This window comes from Artemia franciscana, chromosome 20, assembly GCF_032884065.1.
Source record: "Artemia franciscana chromosome 20, ASM3288406v1, whole genome shotgun sequence".
In the NCBI taxonomy this organism is placed as follows: Eukaryota; Metazoa; Arthropoda; class Branchiopoda; order Anostraca; family Artemiidae; genus Artemia; species Artemia franciscana.
In genome coordinates this window covers 560,674-578,105 of record NC_088882.1, presented here as the reverse complement: position 1 = coordinate 578,105, position 17,432 = coordinate 560,674, and the positions used below count along the sequence as shown (strand labels likewise).

General features: G+C 35.7%; 1 protein-coding gene across 7 annotated transcripts in view; it reads left to right on the top strand.

Moving 5' to 3' along the window:
• Nucleotides 1-17,432, top strand: part of LOC136040237 (eukaryotic translation initiation factor 4E-like) — a 97,395-nt gene that overhangs the window by 49,189 nt on the left and 30,774 nt on the right. Inside the window, exon 4 of one of the 7 annotated variants that reach the window (XM_065724442.1) lies at nt 6,017-6,186. The exons of the other annotated variants lie outside the window; for them this stretch is intronic. Coding sequence (XP_065580514.1) covers nt 6,017-6,019 — 3 coding nt within the window. The 3' untranslated portion in view covers nt 6,020-6,186. The remainder of the gene's footprint in view (nt 1-6,016; nt 6,187-17,432) is intronic. 7 annotated transcript variants of the gene reach the window in all.

Here is a 17,432-nt window from a genome sequence, read left to right as displayed (position 1 = left end):
GAACGTTGATCCCCACAACCCTTGGGGAAAGGAATGTAAGCTTTTAAATTTGCCCATTTCTTATGTCTAGTATTTGTTTTGGTTAAGGGGGGCATTATTGACCCTTGTTTTCCAAAAGGCAGAGGTATTCCTGTGAAACTTTCAGAAAATTTTGAACTAAATCAAGAACTATATACATACAGGTTGTCAAAAGCACCTATCACATGAATGGCTTGGAGTATTAAGTTGGAATATTAGGAAAATTACACGATGTATGAGCAACTGACTGAAAGGCAATATGTGCCTGATAATACTGCTGCTGCTCTATTGCGACCTCTACTAAGGCTGAGGTCATAAGAATTTCAGAAAATGTTGAAGGACCAAAGTTAGGCTAATCAAAATACCGTATGGGCATACAAATTGTCAAAAGAGTATGTCAGGAATACATAGGATTGGTTTATAATATCATACTGCTAAGGGTAAGGGTATATTATGGAAAATTCAGAGCACACTTAGGAGAAATTTGAGTTAACTCTAAACATATCACGCACACACAGGTTTTCAAAAGGTGCATCTCAGGAATGATCTAGATAATTAAATTGGGACTTTCAAGAAATTTATAGAGGGAGCGGTAATCAAATGACAAAAAGACAATATATGCAGACTTCTACTGCTGCTCCAACTACTATTAAGGCAAAGAGTAATAAGTTGGAAATTTCAGGTAAGAAATAGGATAATTGAGGCAGATACTATGAACCATTAGTTATAATATTAAGAAGGAGATTCCTGAAAATACTTCCAGATTTTAATATTTATTGGAGTATGTGAGATAATGCCAAAAAATGGAAGTGGTCTTAATGTTTCTTTTTTTTTCATACAAGATGTATTTACTAGCTTATTTATAGACTTTTAGTGTAAGCTTTCATTATCTTTAACGTTTATTCTGCTGCTAATATTAATAGTTCTAGTGAATGTACTCCCATTACTTGGAACTTTTAAGGAATTAAATAAAAAAAACAAGTTTTTTTAACTGAAAGTAAGGAGCGACATTAAAACTTAAAACGCTTTAAAAAACGCTTACAAAAGCTTAAAACGCTTTTTTTTTACTTCGTATATGAAAGAGGCTGCTTCCTCATCAACGCCCCGCTCTTTACGCTAAAGTTTGACTCTTTCTCTCAATTCTTCTTTTTAAAACAGTAAAAAACTTTAGCGTAAAGAGCGGGGCGTTGATGAGGAAGCAGCCTCTTTCATATACGAAGTAATTTCTGTGCGTTTTAAGTTTTAATGTCGCTCCTTACTTTCAGTTAAAAAAACTTGTTTTTTTTATTTAATTTCTGAACGTTTTTGAATCAATGCATGTTTTGATTTTGGCTCTCCGCAGAGGAATAATCAAAACGAAATTTGCATATTTTTTTTTGGCTCAATGGCTTTCTCATAATTTTGATCGAATGATTTTGAGAAAAAAAGAGCAGGGGACGAAGCCTAGTTTCCCCCCCCCCCCCGATTTTTTGGTTAATTAAAAAGACAACTAGATCTTTTAATTTTTTACGAATCTTTTTATTGGTAAAAGATTTACGTAACTTATAAATTAGCTTACGTAAAGAACTTTTGTATTCTCATGTTTTTATTACATATATGAGGGGATTCGCCCCATCGTCAGTACCTCGCCCTTTACACTAAAGCTTAAATTTTATCCCAATTCATTAAGAATGACCCCCTGAATCACAAAAGCCGTAGAATAAGTGGTTGAAATTACTGAAAATACTTTAGCGTAAAGAGCGAGGTATTAGAAGGAGGTGAGCCCCTCATATGGGTAATAATTTCTGTTTGTTTTAAGTTTTATTGCTGTTCCTTACTTTCAGCTGAAAAAGCTTTTTCACTTTTATTTTTTAATTCTTTTTTTTAAATAATGCTAGTAAATCCTGCTCTCCCTCCATGGAAATTTTCTTCTCCCATTACAAATTCTCGAAGGAAAGTTCCCCCAGCATATCCCCTCTTCTCAACCCCTCCCCCAAACCAAAAAAAATCCTCCTGAAAACGCCTGTATACTTCCCAATAACCATTACTATATGTAAGCACAGGTCAAAGTTTGTAACTTGTTGCCCCTCCCACGGGGACTGTGGGGGAGTAAGTCGTCCCCAAAGACATAGTTATAAGGTTTTTCGACTACGCTGAATAAAATGGCAATCTCAGAATTTTGATCCGTTGACTTTGGGAAAATAATTAGCGTGGGAGGGGGCCTAGGTGCCCTCCAATTTTTTTGGTCACTTAAAAAGGGCACTAGAACTTTTCATTTCCGTTAGAATGAGCCCTCTTGCAAGATTCTAGGACAACTGGGTCGATACGATCACCCCTGAAAAAAAAAAAAAAAAAAAAAAAAAAAAAAAAAAAAAAAAAAAAAAAAAAAAAAAAACACGCATCCGTGATCTGCCTTCTGGCAAAACATGCCAAATTCCACATTTTTGTAGATAGGAGCTCGAAACTTCTACAGTAGGGTTCTCTGATACGCTGAATCTGATGGTGTGATTTTCGTTAAGATTCTATGACTTTTAGGGGGCGTTTCCCCCTATTTTCTAAAATAACGCAAATATTCTCAGGCTCGTAACTTTTGATGGGTAAGACTAAACTTGATGAAACTTATATATTTAAAACCAGCATTAAAATTCAATTCTTTTGATGTAGCTATTGGTATCAAAATTTCATTTTTTAGAGTTTTGGTTACTATTGAGCCGGGTCGCTCCTTACTACAGTTCGTTACCACGAACTGTTTGATGAGTATGATCAATTGACTAAAAGACAATGTGCAGGCTACTACAACTCTAGCTACAACTAAGGCTAAGAAAATTGAGGCGAAAAATTCAGGCAAGAAATAATATACATAAAAAATATGAAACGTCAGTTACAATATTAAGAAGGAGATCAATGAAAATAATTCAAGATTTTGGTATTTATTAAAGCATTTGAAACAATGCAAAAAATGGAAGAAGTTTTGTGCCTTGTTATTTCTTACAAGAATGTAAAATTTGTCTACATTAACCTTATTCTTACGTCAAATTGGGACTGTACTCATATTAACCCATATAGACCTTTAAGCCTCCTCTCATGACTTGGGATGGTCTATAAATTAATTTAGAACAAAATACTTTACACACGCTTGAAATCATTCAATTTGTGGGTATGTGCTGGATTTTCTTAAGCAGTTACACCCTTTATATTGTTCTAATTCAGTAAATTCCCCTCCAGTATAACTCTTTTTTATGTATTTAATAACTTTTTTTTGTAAGTGTTTTATCAGGTTTATTTCTGAAAACAGATTCAGTTTGTGAAACTAACCATATTCACTGACATTGGATAGTAGTAGTAGTAGAACAATTTTTTTTTTTTTGAAAAAATCGTTCTCACATAATAGTAGAACAAAAGTGGAGCTTGTGTGGATGTGCTAAAATAAAAAATAGAAAAATAGTATGGAGGATGAGACCATTTACCAAAACCAACATGAAAAATAAACAACGAAACACTACATTACAAATCGCAAAACAACACATACAAAATACAGAAAAATAACGCAATGAATATATACTTAATCTGTTACAAAAGCATACCTACCAAGTGACTCCACAGGCAAATCAGATTTAAACCGATTGAAATTACCATTATCCTTAATATCTTTACTTAGCTGTTCCAAAGCTTGGAACCTGTATAAGCAAAAGAGAAAGAAGACCTACTAGAAGCAAGTCGAGGAACCTCAATATTTCCTCACATCCGAGTATCCTGTTGGTGAATATTTGATTTCTCACAAGATATACCTACAAAGCAATATGGAAGGCTCTCATTAAGATACATATATATATATATATATATATATATATATATATATATATATATATATATATATATATATATATATATATATATATATATATATATATATATATATATATATATAATATATATATATAATATATATATATATATATATATATATATATATATATATATATATATATATATATATATATATATATATATATAAAGCATAAAAATCAAGTAATCTGGCTGCAAGCATTATATTTATTTCCCTATAGACAGACCTAATGGACTCCGAGTTCTCCAAACCACAAAAAGATGGATGACACGGATTGGACTAAGTAACGAGGGGAAAGTACCAAGCCATATCGTTGAACAATACAAAATATAAGGGTGAATAAGGGAAAAATATAACAACTGTAAAATATTAGGTGGGGAATCTTTTTAATTTACGAATTATACCTAGGTTACACGACAGTATTTTAGAAATCGACTTCACATGGTCCTTAAATGATAGTGTTTCATCAACATTAATTCCGAAGATCTTGGTAAACCGTGTTCGTTTGATAATTCCTCGCTCTGATATCAATTCAGTGATCCAAGGATAAAAATTCAGAAATCGAGAAAAAAAAAAACAGAATTTGTCATTCAGGTCAAGGTAATTGATTTTTTGCCATGTGCATATCCTGCTTATTCCTACATTTCATGCAGACATAAACAGTTGTTCCGTAGGGGTAACACACATCAGCGTTGTATCATCCCCAAATAAGGGTGTACTGACCTGTGTTTTACCCAGACCACAATCAATAAAATCTGTAATTCTGGGCAGGGCATTAACAAAATCAGGCAGATCCTAAATAAAAATTATAAATATAATAGGACCCAATGCGGAACCTTGGGGAACCCCCGAGTTAACACAATTTTTACTAGACGAAATTCTTTGTAAATGAAAATGCTTCCGTCTATTTTGAAAATGAATATGAAGCAAACTTAATGTTGAGCCCATTTGTCCGTAAAATTCACATTTTATTTATAATGTACGATAGTCAACTGCGTCAAAAGCCTGAACAAAATCCAAGACCACAACAGGTACCCTAAGTTTCTTATCAAGAGCTTCATTAATTACCGAAGTAATGAACGAAATCGCCGTTTCTGTTATTCTACCTTTCCTGAAACTGAATTGATTTTGGATGTAAGAGTTTGTGTCGTTCCAGATGCTCATTTATTCTATAATTAAGACATTTTTCTAGAACACGAAAAACAACAGGTAATAACAAAATTGGTCAATAATTCCCCAGATCATTCTTTTAACCACTCTTAAGAGCATGGGTTATTCTTGCAATTTTCAGACAATTGAGAAACTTACCTGTTTCAGGCAAGCATTAATAAGGGATATAAATATATTTGAAATTATTGGAAACGCTGTTTTTAAAACAAAAAGATTAATGTAATCACTACCGGCCAAAGTACTTTTAATCTCGAAAATTATCTTACAAATTTCATCTCGTGTAACAGGTCTTACATGCATTTACACATCAACAGGGGTTCCCAGTAAAGTCTCAAGTGGAATATCAGCATCAAAAGCTGCTGTAGTGCGAGATAGTCGAGCCCTAACAGCTGCTAAATGCTCCGACATGGCATTGCAGACAATCAGTAAAATTTGTATAATTTCAAACTGCGAACGGTGTCGGAGGGTGGTCAGGAATATTAAAACCCTAGTTTATATTTCCAAATTTTGAATAGAGCCTTATCCCTGATAGTTGACTCAAATAACTTCATTGCCAATAAATACTTAGATATAGAGCATGATACACGATACTATAGTGCATGCTAGTGAGCCATTGGAAACCTTATAAGAAATTATGTAACAAAAATTTCAAAGAGATCATTAAGGTAAAACCTCAAGAAAGTGTCCAAGAAAGTGAAAAGTCTTCTCAAATAACTTCAGTGCGAATGAATACTTAGATTTAGTACATGATATATGATAGTATTGTGCACGCTAATGAGCCGTTGGAAACCTTATAGGAAATCATCTAAAGAAAATTTCCAAGAGAACCTTAAGCTAAACTTACAAGAAAGTGTCGAAAACATCTTTTACTGGCTAAAGTTACTAGCTCATAATTCCTTCAGTGATTCTTTAAGGTCTACTCTAGTTTCATTCTGACTAATTGAATTTTCTTCAGCTCTGGTATATTTTTGTAGGTGAACACTAATTTCACTTCTATTCCAGTGAAGGGTTATGTGGCACAACCTGTCTACTTCTTAGGCACCTAAAACTGTATCTTTGGTAACCCTGGTCAGGAGTCACTCCTAAAGAATGCAAAATATTGATGGTAGAATATATATTGGATATTGATTGTGCATTAAAAAGTTTAAATATCTTTTTATGTACATTCATTGGTAAGTAAATTGTAGATGACAGCAATGAATTTCCCTGGCTTTGTAACAGTTTCATACCGGGACATAAGAGGGGAGGTTTCAGGTTTCATTCGACATAATTCAGTAACGATATCATACGTAATTTTTTCTCTTTTTTTCAACAAATAATCTAGAATTTAGGATTACAAAATCAAAGATTGAAACTAACAATCGTGTTTTAAATTTTTTTTGCTCCCAGTAATTCTTTTAAACCAAAATGGACAAAACTACAGTTAAATAATTTTTCAGCCGTAAAATTATCACAAATCGCGTTCAATAAATGACGGAAAATTGAAACAAAAGAAATTACAACAAATAACCGAGTCAAACTCAAAACAAGTAGAAATTAACATGAATAGGGATGACACCCCCCCCCCTTTCCACCTGAAACCAGAATATAATTAGCACTATGCTGAAAAAATGAAAGAATCTGGATTGACGATTTAAAAACATGTGCTTATATTTACTCCTTAAAGTCTTAATCTTAATTTTTTAAAGTTAAAAACTTTTAAAATATTCTTTTGTTTAAGAAAACTTTAAATTACGTCTTGGTCCTCAGAGAGCTGGGTGGTTTTCAGGCCTACTTGTGTTGATTTCTTCTCGCTTTGAGTTTGACTCAGTTATTTATTGAATTCCTATTCGTTTCGGGTTTCATTCATTAATTGATAGGGATTTGTGGTAGTTTGAGGCATGAAAGAGTATTGGACTTTATTTTTACAAATTTTTGGTGTAATAGAGCTCTTTATTTTTTTTTGAAAAGCTTGTTTTCTCAAAAAAGTTTTTAATTTAATTCTTTTAAACCTTTGATTTCCAACGTTGGCCTCCAATCACTTTTGAATAGAAAACGGACTTTAATTATAAATTTTTGATCTAATGAACAACCTCTGGTGTGAGTGGGACCATGAGGTGGAGGTTTGGATGAGAAAGGGTTAATTCCCCTGCTATACGGAATAAATTCTGCTCATTTTGGGGTATATTGTTATCCTTACTTTCGTAATAACAGCGTAGGCCAGAAATGTTCCCAGAAATCATAAGGGAGTGGATATCAGTTTCTGATTTTGATGCCAAAATAAAAATCTTTGTTAGGGGCCTGGGAATTATGCATCACTTTCTACCTCCCCCTCACTTTCGTCTCTCCCTTAAAATTAAAACTGAATATATCTGATGGCTCAATGAGAGTTGGGGTGTCTTGTTATTTAAATATACACTTAGAAGTGTAACCCTCACTCCAAGAACTAGAAAACAATCCGAGAACATTCAATAAGTTTAAGTACCTTTTTATGCTTCTGATTTGTTCATTTTTTTTTTAGTGATTTGTTTGATGTTTGTTAGTTGTTGTTGTTTTGGTTTTTTTTTTCGTAAGTTATGATATATAAATTTTTCTCCTGGATTGGGAGATTTAGTTATGTTTTTGTTGTTTTTCATTTTGTATACAAGTTTTTTTCTTATTCAAGTTTTCTGTTTTTGGCCTTTATTTTTTCTGTTTCAGTTTCTTTTTTCACAAAAAATGAGTTCATCGTTCTGTTTGCCTAGTTGCTGTCCACATGTCATTGTTATGAAGATGCCAAGCTGGGTGGTGGGTGGCGCATGATGGATCATAGTTGTATTTTTTTTTTTAATTTGTCTGACTCTAGTTTGGGTGACATCTCCTCCTTGGGTGAGCGACTATCTCATCTTCAAAATAACCCAATTGATGTTCTTAGTTTGATAAATAATTCAGTAGGTCAGTCTAACAAATCACCATCAAATCCCCATTTTTCAGTTAGTAGTAAATACGTATCTGATTTAGATCGAGTATCCAAACGAGATGGTAGATTCTCTGTACTTCAGCTTAATGTTCAGGGTCTTTGCTCTTCGTTTGATGAGTTGAAAAAAATAGTGCGTAGTGGCCACCCTGACTTCATTGGTCTTTGTGAGACTTTCCTTGATTCAAAAAACGAATCTCTATTGCATCTCCCTGGGTACAAGATGGAATATTTGAATCGAAGTAGGATGGCTAAAGGTGGCCTTGCTGTTTATGTTTCGGAATGTCTTCCGTACTCTGTTAGACATGACCTGTCAAGAAATGAAGAAGGAATTTTTGAATCCATATTTATTGAGATTAAAACCCAAGCTAAAGCTTTGATTGTTGGTAATATATACCGGTCTCCTAGTGGGTCTGTTCCCTCTTTCCTTCAGATTCTTGATGAGGTCTTGGAAATAATCCAACTTCATTCATGTGAACTTGTAATTATGGGCGACTTCAACCTTAATTTGTGTGACCGGAGGTCATCCTCGTCCTTGGATTTTCTTTCGACAATGCTCGCTTGTGGAACACTACCTTCTGCATGCATTCCAACTCGCATAACTAACACTACCGCTTCTTTGCTTGATAATATTTTTTCATCTTTGACGTTGGTGCGAAATTCTATATTGATGAGTGATATCTCAGACCATTTTCCTGTTTTTTCCATGTATGATTTTTCCGATTCGTTGCCAAGGAGGAGCCAAGAAGCTGGTTTTTCCTCTTTAAAATTTAATGATCAGGGCTTGCATATTCTTAGGTCACGGTTGGCAGGTTGTTCGTGGAGTATTTCTAAAAATGGATCTGACATAGATTCTTTGTTTAATTCGTTTTATGATTCTTTGAAAGAAGTTATCTTTGATACATGTAATGCACCCCAGTCGAATCCAGCATCGAAAAGAACAACCCCTTTGAATCCTTGGATGACCCCTGGACTTCTTAAAAGTTGGAGGAAGAAAAATTATCTTTGGAAGGCTTACAGGTGCTCTAAGCCATTTTCGCTTGATTCTCGGCTTCAACTTTTCAAAGCTTATAGAAGAGTTTACAATTCGCTTTGCCGAAGGGCTAAATCGTTATTTTATCATAGAAAATTCTCTGCGTGCGGTAAAGACATTAGGAAGACATGGCAAGTAATCAATTCTGTTATCAGGCCATCTTTTCTGCCTCCTTCTGTCCCTTCAAGTGTCGTGATTGACGGGAAAAATGTTGAGGGTGAGCTAAAAGTTCAAGATGCGTTTACTTCCTATTTTGCTAATATCGGCAAAACTACAGCCTCTTCTGTAAGTCCTTCTTCTTCTCTACCTGATTTTAGGTCTTATCTAGGACCATCTTGTCCTAAATCAATGGCATTGGAACCTGTCTCTGAAGCTGAAATAGCCAGAATTGTCAATTGTTTGAGGGGTTCTTCATCCTCTGGCCCAGACCGTATTCCGACTAAGGTTGTCAAGTTCATTCTTCCTGTCATTGTGTGTGCCCTCACGAGACTTGTCAATCTTTCTTTTGAAAATGGTGTCTTCCCAAGTGCTCTAAAGCGTGCTCGTGTTATCATCCTTTTTAAAGGTGGATCAAGGAATGATCCTGCAAATTATCGTCCCATATCTCTTTTATCAGTGTTTAGTAAAATTTTTGAAAAAGCTATGCTTTCTCGACTTCTTGATTTTCTTAATTCTAAACTCTTTTTTCATGATTTTCAGTTTGGTTTTAGGGCCAAACATTCAACTGAGCATGCATGTGCAACTCTCTTGAATTATTTAAATTCAGCTCTTGACTCTGGTTTGATACCTGCTGCTCTTTTTCTTGATGTTCGAAAAGCGTTTGACTCATTAACACACAAGATTCTTCTTCTGAAAATGTCCCATATTGGAATAAGAGGGAATGCTTATTCATGGTTTCTATCATATTTATCTGGTCGAGTCATCTCGGTTCATCCGGACTTTTCTAATCCTTCTGGAATAGAGTTTGGTGTTCCACAAGGATCTGTCATTGGGCCGATACTCTTTTTAATCTACGTCAATGACCTGATTAGTGCGGTTAAAAATTTAAAACCTACCATTTGCTGTCGTCTTTGTCAACCAGTATCCGTTACTAGCTGTGACAAGAGTTTGTCCTTTCCGGATACACTTATTGCTTTTGCTGATGACAGTACTCTTGGCACAACTGGTAGAACTGAGTCTGATCTTCGTTCAAGGATGATAGCCCTTTTTGAAAGAGTTATCCAGTGGTTTGATGTAAATTATCTTGCCTTAAATGTCGAAAAGTCATGTTTTCTCATTTTCTCCAGAGTCTCAAAGGCTTGCCCTGATTTAAATGAAACAAATGTATCAAGAGGTTCTCTAAGTAGACCTAAGGATCGTTACGTTCGATTCCTAGGCATCTTGCTTGACGAAAATCTTTCGTTCAAGTATCATATTGACCTGATTAAAATGAAAGTCTCCAGGAGTCTTGGAATCCTTAGAAAGCTCAAATATATATTTCCAGGGTCGATTCTTAGACTCTTGTTCTGCAGCCTAGTTCAGTCTTATGTTTCATATTGTTCTGTTATTTGGATGTCAACTTTTCCCTCGTCTCTGAAGCCACTTTCAAAACTTTATGATAAAGCAAGGACTCTTATTCAGGAAACTAACCGTTTTTCACTTAAACCCTTGCTTGATTTGAAATCTCTCTATTTTCTTTCTTGTTCTTCTTTCGTTTTTTTACAGTTGCACGGCCATCTTCCTGCTGTCCTATGTAATAATATATCTTTTGTTTCTGATCAATCGACTTATCATCTCCGCAGTTCCAACAATTTACTGGTTCTTCACACACCGTCAGTGAGGTCTGACTTCAACCCTCTGACAGCTTGCAACAGGATCTGGAACACGCTCCCAGAGTTCGTACGAAGCTGCCACTCGTTTGGTATGTTCAAAAATTATGTTAGAGATTTTCTAGCTAGTAAATAATTTTGTTTGTTTTTTTTTTTTTTTTTTTGTCTTTATTTTTTATTCCGGTTTCCCTTGGAGTTGATGTCTCTGGATTGAGTTGGATATTTAATTGAGTTGGTGAAATCATGTGCTACTCCCTGCCTAGCTTGTCATTTTTTGGAGATTATTAAGGTGGGCGACTCAATTTTTGGTTTTTGTTTATATTTTTTGTTGTTGGTATTTTTTTCTCCCCTGTTCTTTCCCGGCCATGGAGCCTTATGGGGGAGATTGTCTTGAAGTAATTTTTTTGTTTATGGATTTTAATGTTAAATAAAGAACTCAGAACTCAGAATTTGTCCAATGTTCATGGCCTGAAAACCTGTAATCTCTTATTAAATGTTGCATCCATAGGAAACCATAAGAAACTCTTTGTTATAACATATAAAATCTAAAATCTCTTACTAATTGTTAAGAAAAACGCTGTTTAAGCAATGTATGCACCTCATAAATAATGTATATACTGTCTCTGCAAAGATTTCAATCAAGACAGTTAGTACAACGGAAAACTCCAAAAGCTGTAAAACCATTTAATGATGCTTCTTTTGAGCTCATTTTCAATGCTTTGCAAGCAGTTATACTAGAATATTTATGAGACTTTAAAGGACAAATTCTACTCCAATCAAAAATAACGCTTTCTTATGATGCAAGTTTTAACAAATCTGAATATCTATGTCTGAAATAAAACTGGAGACGTTGAATGTTTTTTTTCCAAGATTTGTAGGATATTGGGTGTAAGCTGTCTGTCGTTTATTTGCATCTCTTTTCTAAGCTTTACAAATTATGGCAAGATGCCCAGTCAATTCTGAATAGTTTGGTCACAGACATTAAAAACCATTTAATGGATGAGATAGGATGATCCTTTAATGTATCAAACGACCTTGACTAACCTACTTCACTGTGTACGAGAAGAAACTTGTCATTATGTCTTGTTTTTTTCTGTGCATTAACCACGAATGGCTTCAATTCAATGACCGCTTATGACCCTTGAAACTCCGAGTGACCCTTGAAATATTTAGATATAGGGCTAATTATCCCCAAAAAAGGGAGATAAACCGTAGAAAACTATATAAGAAGAGGTAAGCCATAGAAGCCAAAAACTTCATAAATAGTAAAATTTATGTACAGTTTCACACTAGCAGTATTTAAATAAGACATTTCCAATTAGCAGACAACAACCTAAGATAATACCACAAAAATTTTCTTTTTTGGAGGGCTTAAAACACTACAGGAGAGTATGGTGGGCAAATATAAGGAGGACAAGTTTTATAAGAGCTTCTTTGTTGTCATTGGTCTTAGATTCACTTATAAGCACTTATATAACAATGGCTCGCATAAAAAATGGAAGTAGTTGACTCAAAAGTGAATCCCGTTATTATTATTGACAACAGAAACAACAATAACAATGTTGCATTGAAATAAGAAATCGTTTGGTACAAAAACTAACTTTTAGTAAAAAATTAATAGAAATTTATATTTGACAAAAAATAAAAATGCCTTAATAGTCGAAATTTCTACGTCAAGTGCTTAGTGTTTCATTTAAAATTCCCAAATATATATGAATGTTTATCATTTACAATCTTGATTTAAAAGTATTAGCAAAATCTTTTAACATAAATAAACAGTATTATCTCTGCCCTTTTACTTGAAATCCATAAAATATATTTATTATTTACAATCTTGCATTAAAATTACATCAGAAAATAAACAGTTTTATCTTTGCCCTCTTCTCTGTAATCTATAAGAAATTCCATCATCCAATAGTCTGTATTTTAGAAGGAAGTATCCGGCAATATTAAAAAGTCAAACTATGAGTTCAATTTTTGTCTGTTTTAGTTTTAATATAAAAAAAAATGGATAAAGCGACATACATTTGAAAATTGCCACTACCCCAGAAAACTATAATCAAGAAAACTATACAAGTGGTGCCTTTTTGGTGTAGCAATACTGACAGAATTTTACTGCCCAATTGTTAGTTAATTTGTTAGATCCTCCTACACCTCGGGGCACATAGGGCTGTGACAGTTGACCTCCAACTCGACCGATCTTGTGCCAAAGACCAAGTTCATTAAAAGTGGCTCGGAGACTCGTTGGCTCTTTTTCCAGGGATCTACCAAGTGTGCCGCGTTGTTTTCCACTCCTTCGAATGCCGGGTGGGGATCAACACCATAAATCGTTTGGGAGGTGTTCTTCACTCATGCGTGTTATATGCCCCCAATACTTCCATCATCTCATTCTGATCTGATCGGTCACCAGTGGTTGTACGGTATCAGCCCTAATCTGGGCATTCGTTTCTCTATCGGTAAAATGTACCGCAAGGATTTTACACAGGCAGTTATTCTCATGGCCAAGCAGTCTTTTCTCAGCATTCTTTGAAAGGCTCCAGGGTTCGCATCCATATAGAAGTACAGAGAGTACATTACTGCTAAACAATCGCAATTTCAACTTCTGAGAGTTGTATCTACATCTCCAAACATTCTTCAGCTGAGAAAATGCTCCACCTGAATACACTATGCGTAGCAGGACTTCTCTATCACAATTCCCATCTTGGGAAATTGTACTATCGAGGTACTTAAATTCCCCGACCTCTTCTATATTAGTGGCTTCGTGTCGAGTCCCAGCTGCAATGGTCGTCAAAACTACGTTTGACATACTTGACGTGACTTAAGTCTCCTGCCGGGCACTGCTCGGCGTAGAGAGTGACGTCTGCCTCCTCCATCCACTTCGGTCCATAGCGAGTATTTGCTCTTCGCTCTGTCTGATGTTTGCCATCGTCAAGAACTCGGACAAGCTATCAGAAAAACGTTTCTTTGGTCGGCCGTGAGGTCGCTTCCAACCGACTTTGATAGGGTTGAATTCGTAGATCGTCTTTGCGGGTAGATGTGTTGGCATTCGAAGGAGGTGCCTGAACCATCGTAAGGTTCGTTTGGCTACTTGAGTCGAAAACCAAGACTGCTTTGTGAGCTGCAGAACCTTTTCATTGCTGACGAAGTCGGACCATCGTAGGCCCACAATCCTCCTCAGGCTCTTCGCATGAATTACGTCAATTTTCTTGAGGGTTGCAGCTGATGCTTGCCGTGTCTCAGCTCCGTAAAGCATCACAGAGCCGACTAGAGCGTCGAAGATCCGCAGTTTTGTTGTACGACTGATGTTTGGTTTTTGCCAGAGGTGACGATTTAGTTTGACATACGTTTCGTTTTATTAATATCAATCTTTTATTATCACAGAGCAAGCTTTTGATGCTAATTTATTCAGATAATGTTGAATGCCCTCTTGGCAGTGAGCAAAGACAACAGCATCGTCAGCAAAATCTCAGTCGTGCATTTGACGCTCGGAGCTTAGTTGTATGCCTCCTCTAAAGTGGCAAGCTCAAAGAGGAAAATCAATAAGTATTGTGAATATTACTGGAGATAAGTAAAAATCCTTGACGTACAAAAAAATCGACAGGGAACCACTCTGACAGCCCATTTTTAATCTGGACCACACAAACTTGTGCAACATACAGGGATTTAATAATATTCACAATTTTTGAAGGCATTCCAAACGCTACAAGAATTTTCCATATTGCCTTACGGTGCACAGAGTCAAATGCTTCCAAGAAGTCTAAGAACATTAAAATAACCTGCACTTGCCATTCGTTTGATTCATCTAGTAGATCACTTGAGCTAAATATCAGGTCGCAGCAAGAACGATTTGGGTGGAAACCATGTTATTCCTCCCTTAAAGTTTTTTTCCACTTTGGTCTGGATTCTACTAAGTACAATTTGACATGAAATTTTACTTCCGAATGAATGTAGTGTGATACCTCTCCAGTTATCGCGTGGTTTTTTTTTACCTTTTTTAAAGAGTTTTACGATAATTCCTTTAATCCAGCCAGGAGGAACAGCCTCGTCGTCCCACACCTTACCAAGCAGCCTAAATAGTAGGCCAGCAACAGTTTTTTTTCTATGTTTCAACAGCTCCGGAGGGACTCCAACATATCCGGCTACTTTTCCATTTTTTAGCCACTTAGGGGCTATTACAACTACCCGAAAGAGGACGGGGCCTGAATAGATATCCCAGTAAAATAGAGGCACGTCAGGGACCAGCAGTTGCTTATGAGGTATTGGCTGGTTCAGAAATACGAAATTCAAGTTAAATAGGGGCACTTCAGGGACAAGAAATTGCTCTAGGGGTATTGGCTTGTTCAGAACACCTGAAAAATATTCCCTCCAACGGTTTTAGGCATTTACCTTATTGGGAAGCAGCTTCCCACTTTTATTCTTTATGGAGGGGCAAGGGTTTGTTTTCGTGCTGGAATGGTTCTTAGTAAGCATATAAACTGTTGTACTATCACCCCAACTTGCTGCTCTTTCTGTCTCTTCTGCTATATTCTCAGGATAAGTTCTTTTGTCATTCCTGGAAGAGATTTTTGCTCGCTTATGAGCACATTTATACTGCTGTTTTGAACTATCACAGTATTGCCTATCGCTAGGCTGACTAGATGAATGACTAGGTGAGTATTTACCAAAAAGAGGTTTCAGATTTGTTCTTTCCAGAATCAGTTGCCAAGTTTTTTCTACTAATCCACTCTTCCTTCTTTCGTTTCTCATATCCAAGTACTTCCAGTGCAGCATATTTTAGGCACTCTGATACTGATTTCCAAAGATTTTCTGAACTAATTTCGTCGGAGTCATCAAGGCTCAAAGCTGCAAACTTATTTTCTAGCGCAACATTATGTATTTGACGAATAGTCTCATCACGGAACTTCTGGATATCAGGTTTCTTATCTGTAACTGACACTTTCTTCACCATCTTTAATTTGATTTTGCATGTGTATATATCAAGTTGATGGTCAGAGAAGCAATTGACTCCACTGTAAACTCTGACATCTTCAATGGACCTTCTTCTTCGCTTTCTGATTAGTATATGGTTGATCTGGTTTCAAGAAGGCATTTACTTGCTGTACCACTTATAGTCAGTGCCACTTCAGCCGCTTTAATACGCACTGTCCCTGAATAAATAAAATGATAATTCTAACACTCAAGAGTCCCTAACTGTGGAATTCGTGTCTCAGATAGAGCTGCCACATCTTTTCGATACTTATCAAGTGTTTTCATCACATTATTTATCCGACCCGGCTGAGTATCTGGGTTAATCGTTCTAACATTCCAAAATCAAATTCAAAAAGCATCTTTCGTAGTAAAAATCATGTCCGGAGGACGTTCTAGGCTCGGTACCTGAAGATCAGCCAAAATTCCAAGGTCATTTGTCGTTGACTCAGCAATCATTGTTTTTTAAGGTGACAGGTTATTAGCCTGTTGACCAACTTTCACCACTTTACGGACTGGGGACCGTCAGTTATGCCCTGATAGATCCAGCAAGGAGACCCTGTTAACCTCCCGGGCACACATCGGGGGGGGGGGGTATAGCGGTAGTGTCGCTATACTAGCTGTTTTTTAGATCAACCTTACCACTCATGACGCTTATGTTTTCTCTTATGTAAACAAAATCTCATATCTTCTGACCATTAACCTGAGAGCCAAATATAATCTTACCACAAGTGAACACAATATCCTGGAACCTATTTTGATTATGAGTTTGTGAAAATACCCCTTAGACAGATCATTTCCAAACATCATTTCCAGATCATTTAAATACCAGAATAAAGAGTTCTAATAATAAGTTTGTTTAATAATAAAAATGCATGTACAAAAAAGTCTTTTCTCACTTTTTGGCTATATCAATACTAGCCGTTTCGGTTGTAGTAAGATAGAAATTTACGAACGAAATTGTACGATTATGAGGGAATTACGAGCGAAATTGAATCCCAGACTACTTTCCAGGAGGTTATTCTCTGCATGGCGTAAGTTCTTTTCACAATTAAACTTAATTTTTTTGGCTAAGATTTCATCTGAGGCCACTTTCCAAGGAGTTACTCTCTGCATAGCGTTCACTCCCTATTTACTATTAAGCTCACTTTTTGGCAGTATTCCTCGCTGCTTTTCGGGTGGTTACTCTCTGCATGGCATAAACTCCTTTTCCACTCTCAACCTAACTTTTTTGGCAGAATTGTATCCCAGGCCAGTTTTTATAAACTCCTTTTTCACTCTCAAATTTACTTTTTGGCCAAATTACATCCCGGGAGCTTTCCATTGGGTTATTCTTGGTATGGCTTACACTGACAAAATATAAAATCATGAATGTCAAACTCTTGTTTGAGAGTTCATACAGTAAACACGTTTATTAGATACAATCTGGATATAATCTCATTATACAGTAAGACTCAATAGTGATTCCCCATAGACTTCTCTTAATCAGCCTTGAGCTGGAAATTATTTGAACTTGGATTATTGAGCTATTTGCTCTCCCTATGGACTTTTACTGAAAATATTTCTATAATCAGAATTTGAATTATTTTACAACTAATTACCAATTGTGAAAACATCTCAAAGACTGATGTGTTATTTAATTGTATTCAAGATTGCGCATGTGGCTCACTTAAACTG